Source organism: Colletotrichum paranaense (genome assembly GCF_030867605.1).
Source record: "Colletotrichum paranaense strain IMI 384185 chromosome Unknown Scaffold_1.1, whole genome shotgun sequence".
NCBI lineage: Eukaryota > Fungi > Ascomycota > Sordariomycetes > Glomerellales > Glomerellaceae > Colletotrichum > Colletotrichum paranaense.
Genome location: NW_026848959.1, coordinates 3,538,225 through 3,556,968, shown reverse-complemented (window position 1 = coordinate 3,556,968; position 18,744 = coordinate 3,538,225). Strand labels below are relative to the sequence as shown.

At 54.2% G+C, this 18,744-nt stretch overlaps 6 protein-coding genes across 6 annotated transcripts; 4 read left to right on the top strand and 2 right to left on the bottom strand.

The window, feature by feature from the left end:
* Positions 1-562: 562 nt before the first annotated feature.
* On the top strand, positions 563-3,819 carry CPAR01_01256 (glycosyl hydrolase family 47; the record flags this gene model as incomplete). Its single annotated transcript, XM_060485545.1, has 2 exons — positions 563-724; positions 781-3,819. The coding sequence occupies 2 exons, from the start codon at positions 563-565 to the stop codon at positions 3,817-3,819; spliced, it is 3,201 nt and encodes a 1,066-aa protein (XP_060356402.1).
* Positions 3,820-4,979: 1,160 nt separating this feature from the next.
* Positions 4,980-6,071, top strand: CPAR01_01255 (mismatch-specific thymine-DNA glycosylate; the record flags this gene model as incomplete). Its single annotated transcript, XM_060485544.1, has 1 exon — positions 4,980-6,071. The coding sequence occupies one exon, from the start codon at positions 4,980-4,982 to the stop codon at positions 6,069-6,071; it is 1,092 nt and encodes a 363-aa protein (XP_060356401.1).
* A 395-nt stretch (positions 6,072-6,466) lies between these two features.
* CPAR01_01254 (uncharacterized protein) lies at positions 6,467-7,471 on the bottom strand (the record flags this gene model as incomplete). The annotated part of the gene is made up of 1 exon (XM_060485543.1): positions 6,467-7,471. One exon carries the CDS (start codon positions 7,469-7,471, stop codon positions 6,467-6,469), a length of 1,005 nt encoding a protein of 334 aa, XP_060356400.1.
* A 2,232-nt stretch (positions 7,472-9,703) lies between these two features.
* Positions 9,704-11,069, top strand: CPAR01_01253 (uncharacterized protein; the record flags this gene model as incomplete). The annotated part of the gene is made up of 2 exons (XM_060485542.1): positions 9,704-9,789; positions 9,857-11,069. 2 exons carry the CDS (start codon positions 9,704-9,706, stop codon positions 11,067-11,069), a joined length of 1,299 nt encoding a protein of 432 aa, XP_060356399.1.
* Positions 11,070-11,301: 232 nt separating this feature from the next.
* Positions 11,302-13,083, bottom strand: CPAR01_01252 (LMBR1 domain containing 1; the record flags this gene model as incomplete). Its single annotated transcript, XM_060485541.1, has 1 exon — positions 11,302-13,083. One exon carries the CDS (start codon positions 13,081-13,083, stop codon positions 11,302-11,304), a length of 1,782 nt encoding a protein of 593 aa, XP_060356398.1.
* A 680-nt stretch (positions 13,084-13,763) lies between these two features.
* CPAR01_01251 (CPSF A subunit region) lies at positions 13,764-18,311 on the top strand (the record flags this gene model as incomplete). The annotated part of the gene is made up of 5 exons (XM_060485540.1): positions 13,764-15,858; positions 15,915-16,231; positions 16,284-16,457; positions 16,515-17,760; positions 17,824-18,311. The coding sequence occupies 5 exons, from the start codon at positions 13,764-13,766 to the stop codon at positions 18,309-18,311; spliced, it is 4,320 nt and encodes a 1,439-aa protein (XP_060356397.1).
* Positions 18,312-18,744: the final 433 nt, after the last annotated feature.

Here is an 18,744-nt window from a genome sequence, read left to right as displayed (position 1 = left end):
CTCTGCTGATCGAGCATATCCAAAGATGCGAAATGATTGTGTGCCTCATGCAAACGGCAAGTGAGAGCAAGACTTTATTGCCGTTGGCCGAAACTCTAGAAGGGAGAGAATAACATCACGACTTTATCGGCACCTTCAAGAAGCCTGATCGACAACTAACTCAAGATACGTTCGTCCAATCTGACTACACACTACAGCAAGTGCCAGAAGTTGAGGTGCAGCACTACAGCAGCAACGCACCGACTATAGGCATGCTGAGTCAGCAGATCCACCAATGGGAGGAAGATGACAGACATCGCATCCCACTTTGATGTTCGACGCCAGACACGAGACCTATCGAGGGCGGGCTACGTTTTTCAGTTCAACGTTGTTCCTTATCTTCTCTGCGAATATCGTCCTTTTTCGGTGATACCCATGTTATTTTTCAAAGAACAACTTGCTTGATGGCCCAAATTCCATGAAGAACCTCGACTTCAGTCCCGCATAAATCGAGAGGCATCTGCCGCTGGCAGCCGGCTGATTGATGGGAACCCTGCCCAGCGCCACAAGAGATAGCATCACCATGTTATCGCGATCATCCACCCTAAGCTACCTGTGTCTTTTATGGCCGACAGTTGTGTTTGCACTCAGTCACGCTCACCTTGCCGAACTTCGTAATGCAACTACTCAAGTCTTCCACCATGGCTGGGACAACTACATGCGCGTTGCATTCCCAGAGGACGAGGTACGCAAACACCTAGCATCTGCGAGGCATTGGAAACAGACTGACTTTGCATCTAGTTGCGCCCGATATCCTGCACACCGTTAACGCGCGACCCGGCGAACCCCGGAAACTACGATTTGAACGATGTCCTTGGCAACTACTCCCTCACACTCATCGACAGCCTTTCGACCCTGGCTATCCTCGCAGGGACACCCTCTGATGAACATACTGCTGTCTGGGCTCTGCAGGAGTTCCAGCAGAGCGTCGCAGCTTTCGTCGAATACTATGGCGACGGAAGACGCGGGCCGTCTGGGGAAGGGCGAAGGGCGCGAGGCTTTGATCTTGACAGCAAAGTTCAAGTCTTCGAGACAGTCATCAGAGGAGTCGGCGGCTTGCTGAGCGCGCACTTGTTTGCTATCGGAGAGTTGCCTATACCTGGCTATAACCCGGGTCAAACTTTCAATGAAGATGATGATTCCGATCCGCTGGAGTTGCACCCCATAGCATGGCCAAACAACTTCAAGTACGATGGGCAGCTTCTCAGACTGGCTTTGGACCTTGCAGAGCGGCTCTTGCCCGCTTTCTACACGAACACAGGGCTGCCGTATCCGAGAGTCAACCTACGACATGGCATACCTTTCTACGTCAACTCTCCACTGCACAAGGTGTCTCGCGATGACCCGGATTCGACTCGAGTGACGAACGAAAAGACGGATACGTGTAGCGCCGGCGCCGGAAGCCTTGTCCTAGAATTCACCGTTCTTAGTAGACTCACAGGCGACTCAAGGTTCGAACAATTGGCGAAGCGAGCGTTTTGGGCAGTGTGGAAGGCCAAGAGCGACATTGGTCTTGTTGGTAATGCAATTGACCCTGAAAAGGGCGAGTGGGTCAGCTTTGACTCGGGGATTGGCGCTGGCGTTGACAGCTTCTTTGAATATGCACTGAAAAGCCATATTCTATTGTCTGGCCATGAGCTGCCGAACGTTACCGCCTCAGAGCCACCCACTGATCGGCAGTGGCTCGATCCCAATACATTACACGACACACCTTTAACGCCTGAGGAGAACTCTGCTGGGGCGTTCCTGGAGGCGTGGCACCATGCACACGCAGCTATCAAGCGCCACCTATACAATGACGCGCATCACCCATATTACATGACTGGTCACCGAACTCGCGGGTACGCTTTCACAAGCTGGATTGACAGCTTAGCAGCCTTCTATCCTGGCTTGCTTGCGATGGCTGGTGAGATTGAGGAGGCCGAGGAAGCCAATCTACTATATACAGCTTTATGGACGCGTTACGGGGCGTTGCCCGAGAGATGGTCTGTACGTGAGAGACAAGTCGACTCAGGTATTGGTTGGTGGCCTGGCCGCCCTGAATTCATCGAGTCCAACTATTACCTGTATCGCGCTACGAACGACCCCTGGTATGTGCACGTCGGAGAGATGGTCCTCAGTGACATCAAGAGACTGTGTTACACGAAATGCGGTTGGTCCGGCCTCCAGAATGTCGACACTGGGGAGAAGGCCGATCGTATGCAGAGCTTTTTTCTTGGCGAGACCACCAAGTATCTATATCTGCTCTTCGACCCAGACCACCCGTTGAACAAGCTCGATGCCGCTTATGTCTTCACCACGGAGGCGCATCCTTTGATCATCCCTCGGAGAAGAACGAGGCCAACAAAGAAGCAGGAACGCCGCAAACAACACAGCAACGTCGAGGTCTATTACGACGAGAATTTTACGAATACCTGCCCTATCCCAAAGCAAGTTCCTCTTACGGGTTCTGTTCTGGCTGCGCGTCCCGATGTCTTTCATGCAGCGAGTTTCGTCAACCTGCACACCATTTCTAACCCACGTAGTGGAGTTGAGTTGGTTCCCGCCGGCAAAGGCAGCAATGGCTCGATATCGAGATACAAGGCAAACCATACTTTTTTCCCCTGGACACTTCCACGCACGCTCATCCCAGACAACGGCACCTGTGCCGCCCTGCCTTTCAAGCCTACACTAGTCATTGAGTTTCCGGCCAATATTCAACAGGGCAGCGTTGGGAGCGCCTTCAATAGCCTGTTCGCCAACACTGCCGCCTTCAAGACACCTGTAGGCGTCAGGATCTCTGCTCTGAGTGGATTGAAAGTCCACTTTGTTCAGGAAGATTCGTTTGATTCAGCATACGATCATACATGGAGGGTCACCCAAGTCAATCATATGCCGCTGGGACGAGATGAGCCAGTTCACATTGACGCGGACCTCCTGAAAGGCATCTCCGATCCTCTATTCAATCGTGTTCGGTATAATGGCTTTGTCGAGCTCATCATGATGCACGGGGAGCCGGAAGAGCGTAACGCCAGTGCACCTGCCCCCGCCGAGGGGCTGGAGGTTGAGATTAGTGACCTTGACGATCAAGTTCAGCTCACTGAAGAGGCGCAATCTGAGCTCGTAGAAGATCAGACTTCCGGCAAAAGTATGAACACTGCCTACAGGTCCATGCTTAAATCCATGATCCGCGCCGTCACCTCTGTCTTTGATCCCACCAATACCCCGGCGCCGCTCCCCGCTGGTGCCAAGGCAAACTTCCATGTTGAGAGCTACATGGGTGCTTTGGCAGTGGGCAAAGGGGCCGTTCCGCTTCCCGATGTTACTGATGCTTCTATCCCGAGTGACGACACCCCTCCGAACCTTTCTTGGCAGACAGTCTATCGAGCAGGCTTCGGGTGTGACGGTCGCCTGCCTGACGAAGCGCCTCGCAATCACCAGGTTATTGTCCTGCGCCGTGGGGGCTGCTCATTCAGTGAAAAGATTGCCAACATTCCCTCCTACACACCCTCGCCGCGATCTCTACAGCTTGTCATCATTGTCGACGAGGAGGAGCTCGAGACCAACTATGTGTTCAGCGCTCCTGACTTGTGGGAATATGAGATGATTAAGCCTCACCTGGACGTTGAGCAGGTTACACCGTCGGGGCTGCGGCGGCCGCACCCCATTGCTATGGTGATGATTCGCGGTGGTGGACCAGAGGCTTATGAGAAATTTGGCAATGCCCTCGGTGTGGGGGTTCGGAGAAAGTACTTCATTGAGACCCAAGGGCGGAGGGTGGATAACATCATTGTCCTATAAACTGGGTAACGATACCGTCAGAGTAGAAAAGGAGAGGGTGCTACCCGTCGAATGGAGGTTCATGGTCTTTTGGAGCATAGCGATGCATTGTATATACGGGTCTGGAGGTGCATGATAGATACCATATGTGGAGGAGTTTCCGTTTTGCTTGGTCAATTGAAGTTGAATTGCAGTTTCGATTTTTAGCCGTTAGAGCAAGTCCGGGTTTTTATGTTGGTGATGTGAAAAAACAAAAATAAGCCTGAGCATTTGATTTCCTCTGGAGAGCATCTGCCTGGCGGACTTTGATCAAGCTTTCTCCACCGATGCATGCGTTTATCTCTTTTCTTTCATTCTGCGACTTTATTGCATGTTGTACACTTGAATTGTCTGGGCGGGATGGTGTGATTTTACATGTTGATAGGCCTAAACATTAAATCTCCGATGAAACATCCGTCACTCTATGATGATAGTTTTCCGCTGACTTATGAAGATGCTGACGAGAACTACTTTAGTCTTTATGGATTTGTTACTGTATGAAAGTCAAGCTAAAGCTCCTGCCTTTGAACAACAGTAGAGGTTTTGTGGGCCCAGAAGCACGGATGACGCCAAAGGAAGGCAGGACCCCTGAATCAAATTACCTTACGCAACTTCGTCCTAATATAGTGGCGAGGTTCTAACCAGGAGCTGTCATGCAACGTTTAGTTCAACTTGCCTCAAACTCAAAATCGAACTACCTCTCCCCAAACCCCATCCCATTAACGGTGTGTCGTGTTTATCGTCTTGCTTCAAGGACACCCTCATTAGCCCGAGTCATACTTTGCTTGACACTGCCGAGCACATCAAGGGATAGGATCGTTGTGCTGCAAGTGAGCACATCTGGAGGCGCATTCGCGATATCAAAATACCTATTACCCAAACTCTTTCGTCTTGAACCTCGCATAGCACAGCACGTCAACGCATGTCTAAGGCTGCGTGATTCGTTCCTCCCTCATCGACCAGATTTAACACTTCAACTCTCGTACAGAAATGTACAATAGTGGCTGCGACAAACATCACACCTAGGCCCTTGTTGTTGATGAGACGGCCGGCTCGGTTGAGACCTGACAGGGTAGCCCAGCCCGCCATACGGACTGGAATCTGAAGTCATTTCTACAAAGTTCAACAATCAAATCTCAGGTATGGAGTCGCCCTTCTTTGATGCGGAGCCTCAACCCAAGGCCGCGAGCTTCAAGGGCCGACTTCAGATGCAAGACTTCATATTCACCCCGACCGGCGAACCGCCCAGCACCAGTAACGCCAGTACTATTACTGCCAACAACGTTCCCACATCTCCCAGCAATTCCCCGCGGCGGCCCCTCCGTCGTAGTCCACGAAAGCAGACCCCACTCGGCCCCGTCCCGTCCCCGAACCGAGTCACCAAGCAGACGGCCGGCGGCCGCACCAAATCGCCAGCCCTCGAGTCCGCTTCAACATCCATCTCTCTCAAAGTCGAAGAAGCTGAACAAGACTTACAAGACATCTCCAACGAACCAAGCCCAAAGCCAGAGTCAACGGCAAAACCAAAACCAAAACCAAAACGCAAACGCAAGGCCGCCGGAGGCTACGCGCCACCCTCAACATACGCCCACCTCCCCCATCTAACCGACATTCTCGCACCAGACCTCCTCGTCCTCTTCGTCGGCCTCAATCCGGGCCTCCGCACCGCGGCCATCGGCCACGTCTACGCCCACCCCTCCAACCTCTTTTGGAAACTCCTCTTCTCCTCGGGCATCACCCCGCGCCTCTGCGCCCCGACAGAGGACCGCGACCTGCCAGCGCTGTACGGGCTGGGCAACACCAACATTGTTGCCCGCCCGAGCCGCAACGGCGCCGAGCTCTCCAAGGCGGAGATGGACGAGGGCGTCGGAGCCCTCGAGGAGAAGGTTCGGGGCTGCAGGCCCGAGGTTGTCTGTATCGTGGGCAAGTCGATCTGGGAGAGCATCTGGCGGGTGAGGCACGGGAGGGGTATCAAGAAGGAGGAGTTTCGGTACGGATGGCAGGACGAGAACGAGAACATGGGTGTCGTTGTGAAGGGGGAGCGGGATCAGGGAATCGAAGGAGATGGTGTAGAGGCATTTGAAGCGTGGGTTGGCGCCAAGGTCTTTGTTGCTACCAGCACGAGTGGTCTTGCTGCATCGCTCCGCCCGGCTGAGAAGGAGAGGATTTGGAGAGAGTTGGGTGTTTGGTGTGAGCGAAGACGGGCTGAAAGAGAGGCCAAAGCCGATGCTTGAGGGCAGCGGTCAACAGCGGTGTCGACTGCTTGGGGCAGTAACAGCGATTTCACAAAGTAGTAGGGGGTTGATGTTTGTCAACGCCGACGTCGGCTTATTTTAAAATGGCATTTCGGCAGCTTTTGGCACAGATTCACTCAGCATAGTTTCGGCCACCTAGCATATCATACTTGATTTGATTCGTTCATCAATAACTAATGGTTCATTTTGCCGACCCCAGCGATGGAACCCGTCCCCATGATCATGGGACTCTTCCAGCGTCGTTTGTAGGGTATCTTGTTCCATAATAAAACTCCAAGAAACCCAAAAAACCAATACAGCCGACCCCTATGCATGTAACCCCATCCATCATTAGTATACAAAGGTGCGGTCATACATCCAACATCGGTTGCGCATTATGCCGCGAAGACGGTAGCGAGAACAACCACAACAACGGGCCAGAAGCCGAGTGTCTCCACAGCGGTGCGGAAGGCAGCGGAGCCGACCTCGTCGGAACCGCCGGCAGCGGTTGTGCCGTTGGGCAGGGAGCCGTTGATGAGGATTGTCTCGTTGCCGTTGTACTCGCCAATGTTGACCACGGACTTGTTCAGCGCGGCATAGCTGCCGTTGCCGAGGAGCGAGTTCATGTACTCGGTGCTGTTGTTCTCGTCGCAACCGCAGGGCTGATACTCTTGGCAACCGCACAGCACCGGCTTCGTCTGGTTCTGGCGGGCTGTCTCGTTGTAGTACCGGTACGGGTGGCTGTAGGGATACATGTGCGCGCCGAGCCAAAGACCAGGCCAGAAGGCCAGGGCACCACCAACGAGCAGGAATGGCACCATGTTGCCCCTCCTTGCGCCGGCCGAATAAGGCACCGTCGCGCCGCCGCCATAGTATCTGCCACCGCCGTATGCTGGGACCGGTCCACTTCCCGTCCTTGTCGATCCCCCAGAGCTATCGCGAGAACCGCCTCTCGATGTGCTTGATTTCGTGTTAGTCTGCTGTCTGCTGCTTCTGCTTCTGCCCGAGAACGGCCACCTCCACCGTCCGGTTGACGAAGAAGGGGAAGAAGACGGGGGTCTGTACCTGGAACCACCACTGCTGCTACCACCACTTTTTGAGCCACCTGATGAACCGCCTTTTGATGAGCTTGATCCTGAAGAACCAGAACCGGATTTGGAGCCGCCGGAACGACTGCCACCTCCCGACCGGGACCCACCTGAAGAAGAGCCTCCGCCGCGACCGCCGCCGCCGCCACCACCGCCCTTGCGCTTCCACAGCTTCTCGTCCTGCTGGGTGTTGTCGCGCTCGGATTTGGGGGCGAGGAATGCGACGTCGGAGCCGTGGAGACCGGGTTCCACGGCGGCGGCCCACGCGGGCGCGAGCAGCGTCAGCGCGATGACTGCGAGATCTAATCTCATTTCCGCTTTCGGTGGGCTGTGTTTTGCTAGGCCCGACTATTCGGTAGGAAGGTAAGTAGGTGTGTATGCGTCGCTGATCGAAATGCGACGCTGCAAAAATGCCAATCTACAGTACGCGATAAGGCCGTGCAAGTCTCGTGTGCGACTCGAAAGTGATTAGGCCAAAGTATAAGATTGGTATGAGCAAGATGCAAGATTGAAGAAGGTTGCAGGAATTGGCGGAAGTGGGAGCGAGTGGAATTTTGTCTCTTTCCCGTTTCAAGAGTGATGGGCAGGGCGTGTCAGAGTGCCAAGAGATTCGAAGTGTGACGGTCTATCCACACTGGCAGGGATGCTCGGACTGGTCCAATATGCCGTCAGACGATGGGCTATGTGATGTGTAATGGACTGTGTGGTCTGGTTGCCACCACACTACCAAGTATGACGGAGGGCCGGAAGAATTGGTACGCCCTGAAAGTTGTGTGGTTGCTTTCCTTGTCCTCCTTCCGCTCTTGATAGCTTGGCTGTGTTCGGTAGGATTTGGGTAAAAACGGAGTTCGGTTTACCGGTAAGGTAAGGAAGGTACTTTGGGATCGGCGCAGTAAGAGTTTCCTGGGTGTATGCGGCGGTTGGAATGCGCGATGAAGTCAGGCCGTTGAAAGAAGGATTGGGGTCGGTGCGTGTCTTTCTTGGGATGTAGGGGTGCCGCAGTCTATGATGCAAGCAGGGGCGTTGCCTGTCGCTTGGTAAAGTTGGTAAAGTAAGAAGGCTCTTTGGTTCTTTTGGTGAGAGGGTGTTCTCGAAGGTCTTGAAAGGAACGATGACGAGGGGGAAGGCGGAAGCCTTGGATATCTTTATAACTCTAGACAGTGGAGGCAGCATGCCGCTTGCCTTTTTCAACTTACATCATGATAGGCAGGCAATAAGGATTTGGTAAAGCCAAAAGGTTGCGGCACAGCCGATTGATCCTTCCTATGGATCTGCTCCCATCGTAAACCTCACCGTAGGCTGTTTCTCTTTAGAAAATCCATGGCTGGCGCCCCCTGAGCCCTGACATAAGCTTCGGAGACGGCGTTTTCTTATGCACCACCAAGGCACCGAGCATCGATTGCGATGGTACACGATCCACAGTTTACAAGATATCAAAAAACATACCGACAAACGCAGTTGCTCACCGCACACCGCCGCCCGTTTGCAGTCACCAAGGTTGTTTCCAGCAGGGTATCTACATAAAGAGTGAGCCCTCTGTGCCTCCCTTGAAAGTAAAGTGGAAAGAAGCTACGCCACGAACCGCGATGGATGATCGCCTGTCTAGTTCAATAGATCATCCCTTGCGCCGTTTGGTTCTTATTACCGCCTTGCCGCCTCTCTACGAAATCGACAAAATCGAACAAGTAATTAGAAATCTAGTGAGCGAGAATCTCCAGCAGAGCAAAGTCGGGCGATGCTAAAAGGACTAGCTTGGGGACTTGGAGCAAGCTTGAAAGGTACCTTGGCACACAGCCATCCGCCCGCCACTACACAAGTTTCTGCCTAATAAGAGCCCTGGGATGACAATGTTCCCACCCATCTCGCTTATTCAAGCTTATTCGATGCTGTGGTTGTCACGTTCAGCAATGACTCCAATAGGCTGATTGAGGCTGTGCATGCAGTGCATCACATTCCGCCCGCCCCAGTTGGCGGAGCGGACAGCTCGCACTTGCTCGCCTCTCATCTCAATTTCGTCACTCACTGGTCAACGTGCCTGCTATCGGAACGAGGTCTCATCACGGGCAATCGTACCCTCTCACTCTAACTCCCATGATCTAACTTGCTCACCAACCTTGTTGCATCACGGTCATACTGGTCATACTGGTACTAGCAGTACAATCAATGTAGCCTATCAGTGCCAGACCTTCATACCCCAGAGACAAGACTGAGGTGAAACTTTTGGCCCCATATTCTTCAGCATTGCTTCTCTCGTCCCTGGATGCCTCGCGAGTTGCCTTGCGCCACTTTTCCGAACCTTTCGGACCTCGTGCTTCCTGCATAGTATTGTTGCCTCCACAATCGGGCGGACACCTCAAACCCCCTCGCATCAATACAGGCTCATTCGATTCAACTCATCACACCGATGTGCGGGTCTCGTCTACTCTGATTCAATTTGTCTGACCAAAGTCTTCTTTCTTATTACCCTTATACCCGCGTCCTACCTACCCCTTCGGTCTCGGTCAGACTCCAAAGGTTCAAAGGAAACCAGAAAAGGCCTTGAACATGAGCGGCCCCGACAAGAGTCTGCTAGACCGCTTGAGCGCGCTGAAAGGCGGCAGTCCCGGAGTGTCATTGGACAGGTCATCAAAGTAAATAAGAAGAAAAGACCACCGGCATCTTCGGGACCACCAATTTGCTAAGGTTTTCTATCACAAGTGCCCTGAATGTCTCCCTCACGGGCATCGAGCCAGCAAAGCCGCCCTCGAGGGAGGATGCACTGGCCGCTCGGTTGAGGTCTCTGAGAAACACACCCGAGCGCGAGGAACCGCCCCAGCAGTCCGCAAAGGTCACCACACCAGCGAGCTCTCGTCTCGGCCAGCAGTCTCCGGCGTCCCCATCTCGGGCATGGTCCCACACGGGCGGACCACAAGCAGCAGCACCGCCCCAGTCCCAGCCGCAGCAGCAGCATCAGTCCTCGAGATCGCCCGCGCCGTCGTCCACCACCGCTCCGGCTCCGGCGGCTCCGACGGTAGAAGCGGGGGATGATGACGTCGATCCCCTCCTTCAAACAGATGACCGGACACTCGAGGCTCTGCTCAGCGATGAGGACCTTAGTGGTGGTGCGCCGCAGCAGTGGCAATCCGACCACAAAGATGAGTCCGCCAGGGTCAACGCCCTTCTAGAAGAACTCTCGAAGACTTCGGTGGACCCATCCCGGGGCAATGGGCAGGACAACTCCGATGATGATGATGACTCGGATGGCGGGGAAATGGGCCGCGAGGTGAATGACCTGCTCTCACAGGCTCTAGAGGAGGCGAAGTACAACTCTCGGCTTGAGCCCATTCCACCAACGCCGGGCGATGGGGGCCAAGATGCCTCGCAGGAAGAAGATCATCAAGGTGTAGGTGAGGGTGGCACGGAGCTGTCCCTCCCCTCGGTTCCTTCGACTATCGCAGCTCCCAAAGCAGACAATCAAGCCCAAGGCGGCGGTGGCAGCGGCCTCCTCGACCTAGGACTTCCCTCCGTCCCATCCAGCGCTCCCAAGCACGCTGCCGCATCAGACTTTGACAACGACATCGCGGCCCGCATGGCCGCGCTCAGCGGTCTCGGGGGACCCTCGTCAGGCGGCGGCGGCGGCATGGCTCTACCCTCCGTACCGACCTTCCAGCCCGCAGACCGCTCTGTGAAGCAGAAGCGGCTGACTTCCAAGACCGGCTACACCGACGAGGATGCCGCGACGTGGTGTACGGTCTGCCTGGAGGACGGCACGCTGCAGTGTTTGGGCTGCGAGGACGTCTACTGCACGAGATGCTGGCACGAGATGCACGTCGGCCCGGCGGCGGCCTTTGATGACCGGACGCACAAGGCTGTTCGGTTTGTCAAGCCGGGTAAGGATAGCGAAAGACGGGTTATGCTGGGAGCGTCATGAGGAGAACCTGCAAACAATGTTTGTGCATTCTGTATCGCTTAAAGGAAAAATAAAAGACTACCGACCCAGCCAGTTCCCTTCCTGTCATCGTGTGTGTGCCTTGACCCATGTTTCAATACAAAATTCCACGCTTCCCATACCGTCGATGATATGCAATGTGCTTGTTTTACAACCCTTTCCCGTATATGCTCGGCACGATACTTCTGTTATCAAGGGTATTCCTACAACTCAACTAGGCCTCAGAGGATCCGGCACCGTTGTTTCCTTCCTGCGTACCGTAGCTAGTCTTCTTCGTGCGTCCCGTGATATCCTGCCAAGTTGCTCCGAACCTGCGACCGGTGCTTGCCAGCAATCCCTCCTCTTCGTCTTCCTCGGCGTCCTCGTCAACCTCGGACACGTTGAGCTTGGGGGCGCGGAAGAGTCCAGTAACGAAAATAATGAGGAAGATACCGAGGAAGACAAATTGGGCCCAAAAGTCTACTAGGCCAAAGAAGGGCCACGTGATTGCGATGCGGTTGAGAAACTCGGCCATGATGGAAGGCGTGCAGACCTTGAGGGCCTCGGGATCCAGCGCTTCAGAGCACTGTACCAAATAATCCGGTCTGTCCTTGCAATCGGGGGTCTCGCCAGCGTGGTGAGGAGCTGTGCAGTATGTCTGAGTGCCGTACATGGAGTACTGGGGAGCAACCATGTTCGCGATAGTGTAGTTGATGGCAAGAATAATAAGGGCTAGCATGACTGTCGCAATGAGGAGGGCTTGCGGCGCAGTACGTCCCTTGCGAATCTGAAAGATGCGAACCCACAAGAATCGGATGCCGATCGTGGCGATGCCCGTAATTGAACTGCTGAAGAAGAAGAGGACAAGGAGGGCCATCAAGACGTAGTCAATCGGGAAGGCCTTGGCGGACTGAATGAAGATCCAGTTGATGGGCTGGAAAATGTTGATGTGACCCAGGATATATCCGCACTTGCCCTTGCAGAAGGAGTTCTTCGCCTTGTCGATACCCGTGATCAACATGGAAACCCAGATCAGGACGGAAAGCAAGAGCAGTAGGATACCACCGAGAAGCTTGATGGGTCGGAAGACGGCGCAGACCTTGAGCCAAAATCTGTAAATGGTGCTGCGACCTTCTCCGGAGGCCTCGGCTGCTAGCCTCTCGCGACGCGTCAAAGTGCGCTCCTCGCGAACCAGTGCCTCAAGTTCACGCCTGTCCTTGGACGACATACCCTCAGGACGACCGGCATTACGCATTTCAAGCTGGCGCTGGCGCTCACGGTTTTGTTCCAAAGCGGTTGCGGTGCTCTCAGTAAGTTGGGGCGCAGAAATTGACGGCGCAGACTTGATGAAGGACATGGGAAGCAAGGCGAGTCCAGCTGCTGTGTAGATGACATACAGCAGAATTCCGAGGGTAACGAGGAGTCCAAGAGCAAAGGCAAGCGCCTTTTGGCCGTTATTCTGGACCAAGATGCGCTTGAAGTAATCCAGGTCCCAGTGAGCACCGTTGTGATCACCAGCTGCCGGTACGAAGAAGCCGACCAAGAAGAGGATCAGGACCAAAACAACGAAGACGAGTGTGTACTTCAGCGCGCTGATGAGGCGGCTGCCGAATGAGCGGCCTTCCTCGACTTCGATCTCATCGTATTCCTCATGCCAGAAGTAGGCGAACGGGATGATCAAGAGACACAGCAGAGCATCGAAGCTATAAAGGGAATAGTAGACGATGCGCAGTGTCTGAAGGATGTCGTGAACTCGCGCCTCGGTAGCCCAGTCCTTCTTCACGCCAAGCGATGCGTGTGTTGTGGACGAGATGAGAGCGATGTCGACAGGCAGCAGAAGAACGGTTGCCAGGAGGGCAGTCAGACTGACAATAGCGACGATGCTGACTATAGCGGATCGCTCCCGGGGTGTCTGCCAGGTGAAGGTGGTAATGATGGCAGCCAGGAGGCAGAAGACGACTGCGGCGGCGTAGGCCACCCAGATGAGACTGGTCTGGAGCAGGCCTGCGTTGGCCATGATGAATCGTGGTTTGGCCGTATGGCTGTAGCGTTCGATGGCGATTCTTTGGACCGTAGACCTTTGTTGATGTTTTCTGAAGAATCAATAAAGCTGGCGCAGAGCTGTGGGCATCGTCATTGTTTCACTGCTTAATTCCTCGGTGCTTGGGGAGCTCTAGCTTAGCATGCCTCAGTAGAGGTTGCGCCGGGTGACGTAACACGGGCAGCAGAGTTGCCTGAGCTGCTAGCTCCTGCCGTGGCGACAGGTTTAGCGAGGCCCCAGCTGCCAGTCAATCTCAAGGTAGGCAGGAAGGTAGCTTGCCTGCCTTAGTGTGCTGCACCTGAGCGTCACAATGCTGATAGGGGGCACGGGAAGCTGCTGAGTGCTGCAAGTGCTGAAGTCTAGATCGCTGTGGGCCTATGTACGGCAGCACCTGCACAAGCAACTTTGGACGCCCCGGAGCTTCGGCTCTTTCTTTGATCCGCCTGCCCAAATCTCACCAATCAGAATGAGTGACACGCTCTCATGGGCTTTTGCGCGACCAGAGCTCTTGGAAGGACGGGAGCTATCTTATTGTTCGATTGATTTGCGACAGACAACCTCCTGCCTTGCGCTTCTGCAAGTCCACGATCCTATACACCGCCCCTATACACTAATGACAGTAAGGATACCAGAGGCAATTGACTGAGACTGTCAAGATGCAGTGCTATACAGAGCTCACGCCACCCACTGGTGTGCAGTACAGTCTCAGCTTGCCCTTCATCACGGCGCAAAGCAACAATCTGGTCGTCGCAAGGGGCTCTTTACTACAGATCTTCTCGACAAAGACCATTTCTTCCGAAGTCGACACATCACAGACCCGAGAGCAGCAGGCTTCCAGAGCCGAAGAGCCTTACGACCGCCGATTGAACGACGATGACGGCCTCGAGTCCTCCTTCCTGGGCGGCGACGGCATGCTGGTTCGCGCCGACCGATCAAACAACACCAAGCTCGTGCTTGTCGCCGAATTCCCAATATTTGGCATTGTAACGGGACTGGCAAGAATAAAATTGCAACACTCCAAGTCAGGGGGTGAAGCTCTCTTGATTGCTACAAGAGTTGCCAGGCTGAGCTTGGTCCAGTGGGATCCCGAGAAACACGCACTCGAGGATATCTCCATTCACTACTACGAGAAAGAAGAACTAGAGGGCTCGCCATTCGATGGTCCATTGAACAATTACCGCACATATCTTGCTGCCGATCCAGGTTCGCGATGCGCCGCCCTCAGGTTTGGCCCCAGATACATCGCCTTTCTACCCTTCAAGCAAGTCGATGAGGACATAGATATGGATGACTGGGATGAAGATGTGGATGGACCTCGGCCGGCAAAAGAGCCGTCAGCTGCAGCGGCCACAAATGGAACTAGCAACATAGCAGATGTACCATACTCAACATCATACGTCCTCCCTCTACCGCAGCTTGATCCCAGTCTCCTTCATCCTGTGCACCTCGCCTTCTTGCATGAGTACAGAGAGCCCACCTTTGGCATCATATCCTCGACACAGCGCCGCTCCCACACCTTACCTCGCAAGGACCACTTCTCTTACAAGGTCTTCACGCTCGACTTGCAGCAGAGGGCCTCGACCGCGATTCTCTCCGTCAACAGCCTACCCCAGGATCTCTTCAAAGTCATCGCCCTGCCAGGTCCCGTCGGTGGCGCTCTACTCGTCGGCACAAACGAGTTGATCCATATAGATCAGTCTGGAAAGCCGAACGGTGTGGCCGTCAATGCCTTCACCAAGGAAACCACAAACTTTCCTCTTGCAGATCAGTCTGATCTGGATTTGCGGCTCGAGAATTGCTACATTGAACTCATGTCTGCAGAGAATGGGGAGTTGCTCATGGTCCTGAGCGACGGGCGACTGGCCATCATCACTTTCAAGATCGATGGACGCACAGTCTCAGGAGTCAGCGTTAAGCTCGTCCCAGCCGAAGTTGGCGGCAATGTTGTTCAATGCAGTGTTTCCTCCATCTCGAAGCTCAGCAAGAATGTTTTCTTCCTAGGTACTACGGGAAGTGACTCGCTTGTTCTCGGCTGGACACGAAAGCAGGCGCAGAATGCACGCAAAAAAACACGGTTGGTCGACGATTCATTCGAGTACGACCTGGACGATGAGGATATGGATGATGACGACGACGACGATCTGTACGGTGAAACGACGACAACAACGATTCAACACGGTTCGACTGCCAATGGGGTTTCTAAAGGAGGAGACTTGAGTTTCCGCATCCATGATTCCTTGCTGAGCATAGCGCCTATCAAGGATATGGTGTCAGGCAAGCAAGCGTTCGTCCCAGATAGTGAGGAGGAGAAGAACTCAATCGGTGTCGTATCTGACCTGCAGCTCGCCTGTGCGGTGGGTAAGGGCAACGCTGGCGCTGTTGCTATCATGAATCAAAACATCCAGCCGAAGGTCATCGGCAAATTCGAGTTTCCAGAGGCTAGAGGATTCTGGACCATGTGCGTCCAGAAACCCATCCCGAAATCCTTGCAAGGCGATAAGGGGGCCAATGCCGCAGTTGGCAGCGAGTTTGACGCTTCATCTATATACGACAAGTTCATGATTGTTTCTAAAGTCGATCTAGATGGATACGAGACGTCAGATGTTTATGCTCTTACTGGTGCAGGCTTTGAGGCGTTGTCAGGGACCGAATTTGATCCCGCGGCTGGCTTCACCGTGGAGGCGGGTACTATGGGAAAACATCTGAGGATCATTCAGGTTCTCAAATCGGAAGTACGGTGCTACGATGGAGGTAAGTTGTGTTGCACTCTGTCTGAAGTTTCGCCATCGTCGCTAAACGTTAATCAGATCTCGGGTTGAGTCAAATCCTTCCGATGCTCGATGAGGATACCGGTGCTGAGCCACGGGTGATCAGCGCCAGCATCGTTGACCCTTACCTTCTTCTCATCCGGGACGACTCGAGCATTATGGTGGCTCAGATAGACAGCAATTGTGAGTTGGAGGAGATGGAACGAGAAGACGACACATTTCTCTCTACGAAGTGGCTTGCCGGATGCCTGTATAAAGACACCCACGACCTCTTTGGCCAAAAGACAAAAAATGAGGCCACGACAGAAGACCGCAACATTTTCATGTTCTTGCTGAGCGCGGCAGGGGCTCTCTATGTGAGTATCAAACATCATCCGGCTGGGGCACATTTTGCTAACCTATTGACAGATATACGCTCTCCCTGACCTTTCCAAGCCAGTCTACGTTGCTGCTGGCTTGACCTACGTCCCCCCATTCCTCTCTGCAGACTATGCCGTCCGAAGAGGCACCGTACAAGAGACGCTGACTGAAATCTTGATGGCCGACCTGGGGGACGCTACCGCAACTTCACCACACCTCATCGTAAGGTTTCTCGCATTGAAGGAGATGGTAGCTTCCGCTAATCTTTTGTAACAAAAGCTTCGTCATGCAAATGACGATCTCACTATTTATGAACCGATTCGTCTCACAAAACAGGACGAATCCGTTGGTCTGGCCAAAACTCTTCATTTCCGCAAAGTCAACAATCCTTCTCTTGCTAAGAGTCCTGTCGAAGTTGCCGATGACGATGCCAACGAGCAACCGCGGTTTGTTCCACTTCGGGCCTGCAGTGACATCAACGGTTACAGCACCGTCTTCTTGCCTGGCGCCTCGCCGTCCTTTATCATCAAATCCGCCAAGAGCAGTCCGAAGGTTGTCGGCTTGCAGGGTATTGGTGTGCGCGGCATGAGCTCATTCCATACAGAAGGCTGCGAGCGTGGCTTCATTTACGCTGATTCCGAGGGCCAAACGCGAGTCACACAGCTTCCCACGGACGCGAACTTTGCCGAACTGGGCGTTTCTGTGCGCAAAATTCCCGTGGGAGATGCGGTTGGCCTGATTGCCTATCATCCACCAATGGAAACCTACGCCGTTGCGTGCAGTGTCTCTGAGGCCTTTGAGCTGCCGAAGGACGACGACTACCACAAGGAGTGGGCTAAGGAAACCACAATTATATACCCCCGGACCGAACGCGGCATCATCAAGCTCATGAGTCCTACCACCTGGTCCGTCATCGACACGGTAGAGCTTGAGCAGCACGAGGTAGCGATGTGCATGAAGACGCTTCACTTAGAAGTCTCCGAAGAGACCAAGGAGCGCCGTATGCTCATCACCATCGGGACCGCTATTAACCGCGGCGAGGACCTGCCCATCCGCGGCCGTATCCTCGTCTACGATGTCGTTCCCGTCGTCCCGCAACCTGGCCGCCCGGAGACGAACAAGAAGCTCAAGCTCGTTGCTAAGGAGGAGATTCCCCGTGGTGCCGTCACCGCTATCTGCGAGGTGGGCTCCCAAGGACTCATGCTCGTCGCCCAGGGACAGAAGTGCATGGTGCGCGGTCTTAAGGAGGACGGCACGCTATTGCCTGTCGCCTTCATGGACATGAATTGCTACGTGACGGCGGTCCGCGAGGTCCGCGGCACGGGTTACTGTCTCATGACGGACGCTTTCAAGGGTGTCTGGTTCGTTGGGTACGCCGAGGAGCCGTACAAGATGATGCTCTTTGGCAAGAGCGCGGGCAAGTTCGAGGTGTCGACGGCCGACTTTGTTGTTGCCGGCGATGAGCTGCATATTGTTGTCTGCGACAAGGATGGCGTGATCCACGTGATGCAATTCGATCCAGAGCGTAAGTCCAACTCTTGAGCACTATCCAGCCGTCCACAATCTCAGAAACTAATACTTTTTAAAGATCCTAAATCACTCCAGGGTCATCTCCTCTTGAACCGTGCTTCCTTCTCTGCGGCACCAAACCACCCAACAGCAACCCTCTCCCTCCCCCGAACCTCAGCATCCCCGTCACCCGCCAATGCCTCCAAGAACCCGCCCACGACCCTCCTCCTGGCCTCCCCGACAGGCGCCCTCGCCTCCCTGAATCCCCTCGGGGAGCAAGCCTACCGCCGCCTGACGTCCCTCGCCAACAGCATCGCCGGCGCCGTGCCCCAGGCCGCGGCGACGAACCCCAAAGCCCATCGCCTACAGCCCCTCGACGCGCGCACCCCCGGCGTCGACACCAGCGCGGGCCGCAGCATCGTCGACGGCGCGCTCCTCGCCCGCTGGAACGAGCTCGGCGCCGGGCGCCGGTTCGAAGTCGCCGGCAAAGGCGGCTACGGCGACGTCCTCGAGGTCAGGGGCGAGTTGGAAGGTGTCTTGGGATGGAGCGGCATGGCCTACTTTTAAAGAAGCAGAAACTTTTCAGCCATTCTTTTAGATAGATCCAAAAATGAGCTGAGAATTTGGAATTTAGGCGAATGTTTGAGAGAACAGAATGGGGGGTCGAGAACGAAAAGCAAGACAAGGAGCTAGCTGCTGATGGGTTTTCTGGTCTTCTGGCAGCGTTCTCTTACTAGGGATAAGCAAACATCCAAGATAGAGCAAAGCGTACCACTCGTGTATTATCCTCCATTCCAAGGCGTCATTTTTGCGATCGACAAAACTTTGTGAAATAATGTTATCACAGCGAGTACATTAGGATGTGGGACGATTATTGACGCACATGGTGTAGAAGATGTAGAAAATGTTCATACTGATGGGTATACTATTTACTTAAACTAAGAAAATTTCCGCTTCTTTTGATGATGCGGTATGCCATTTGCAAGCTCTTGCTGTTTGG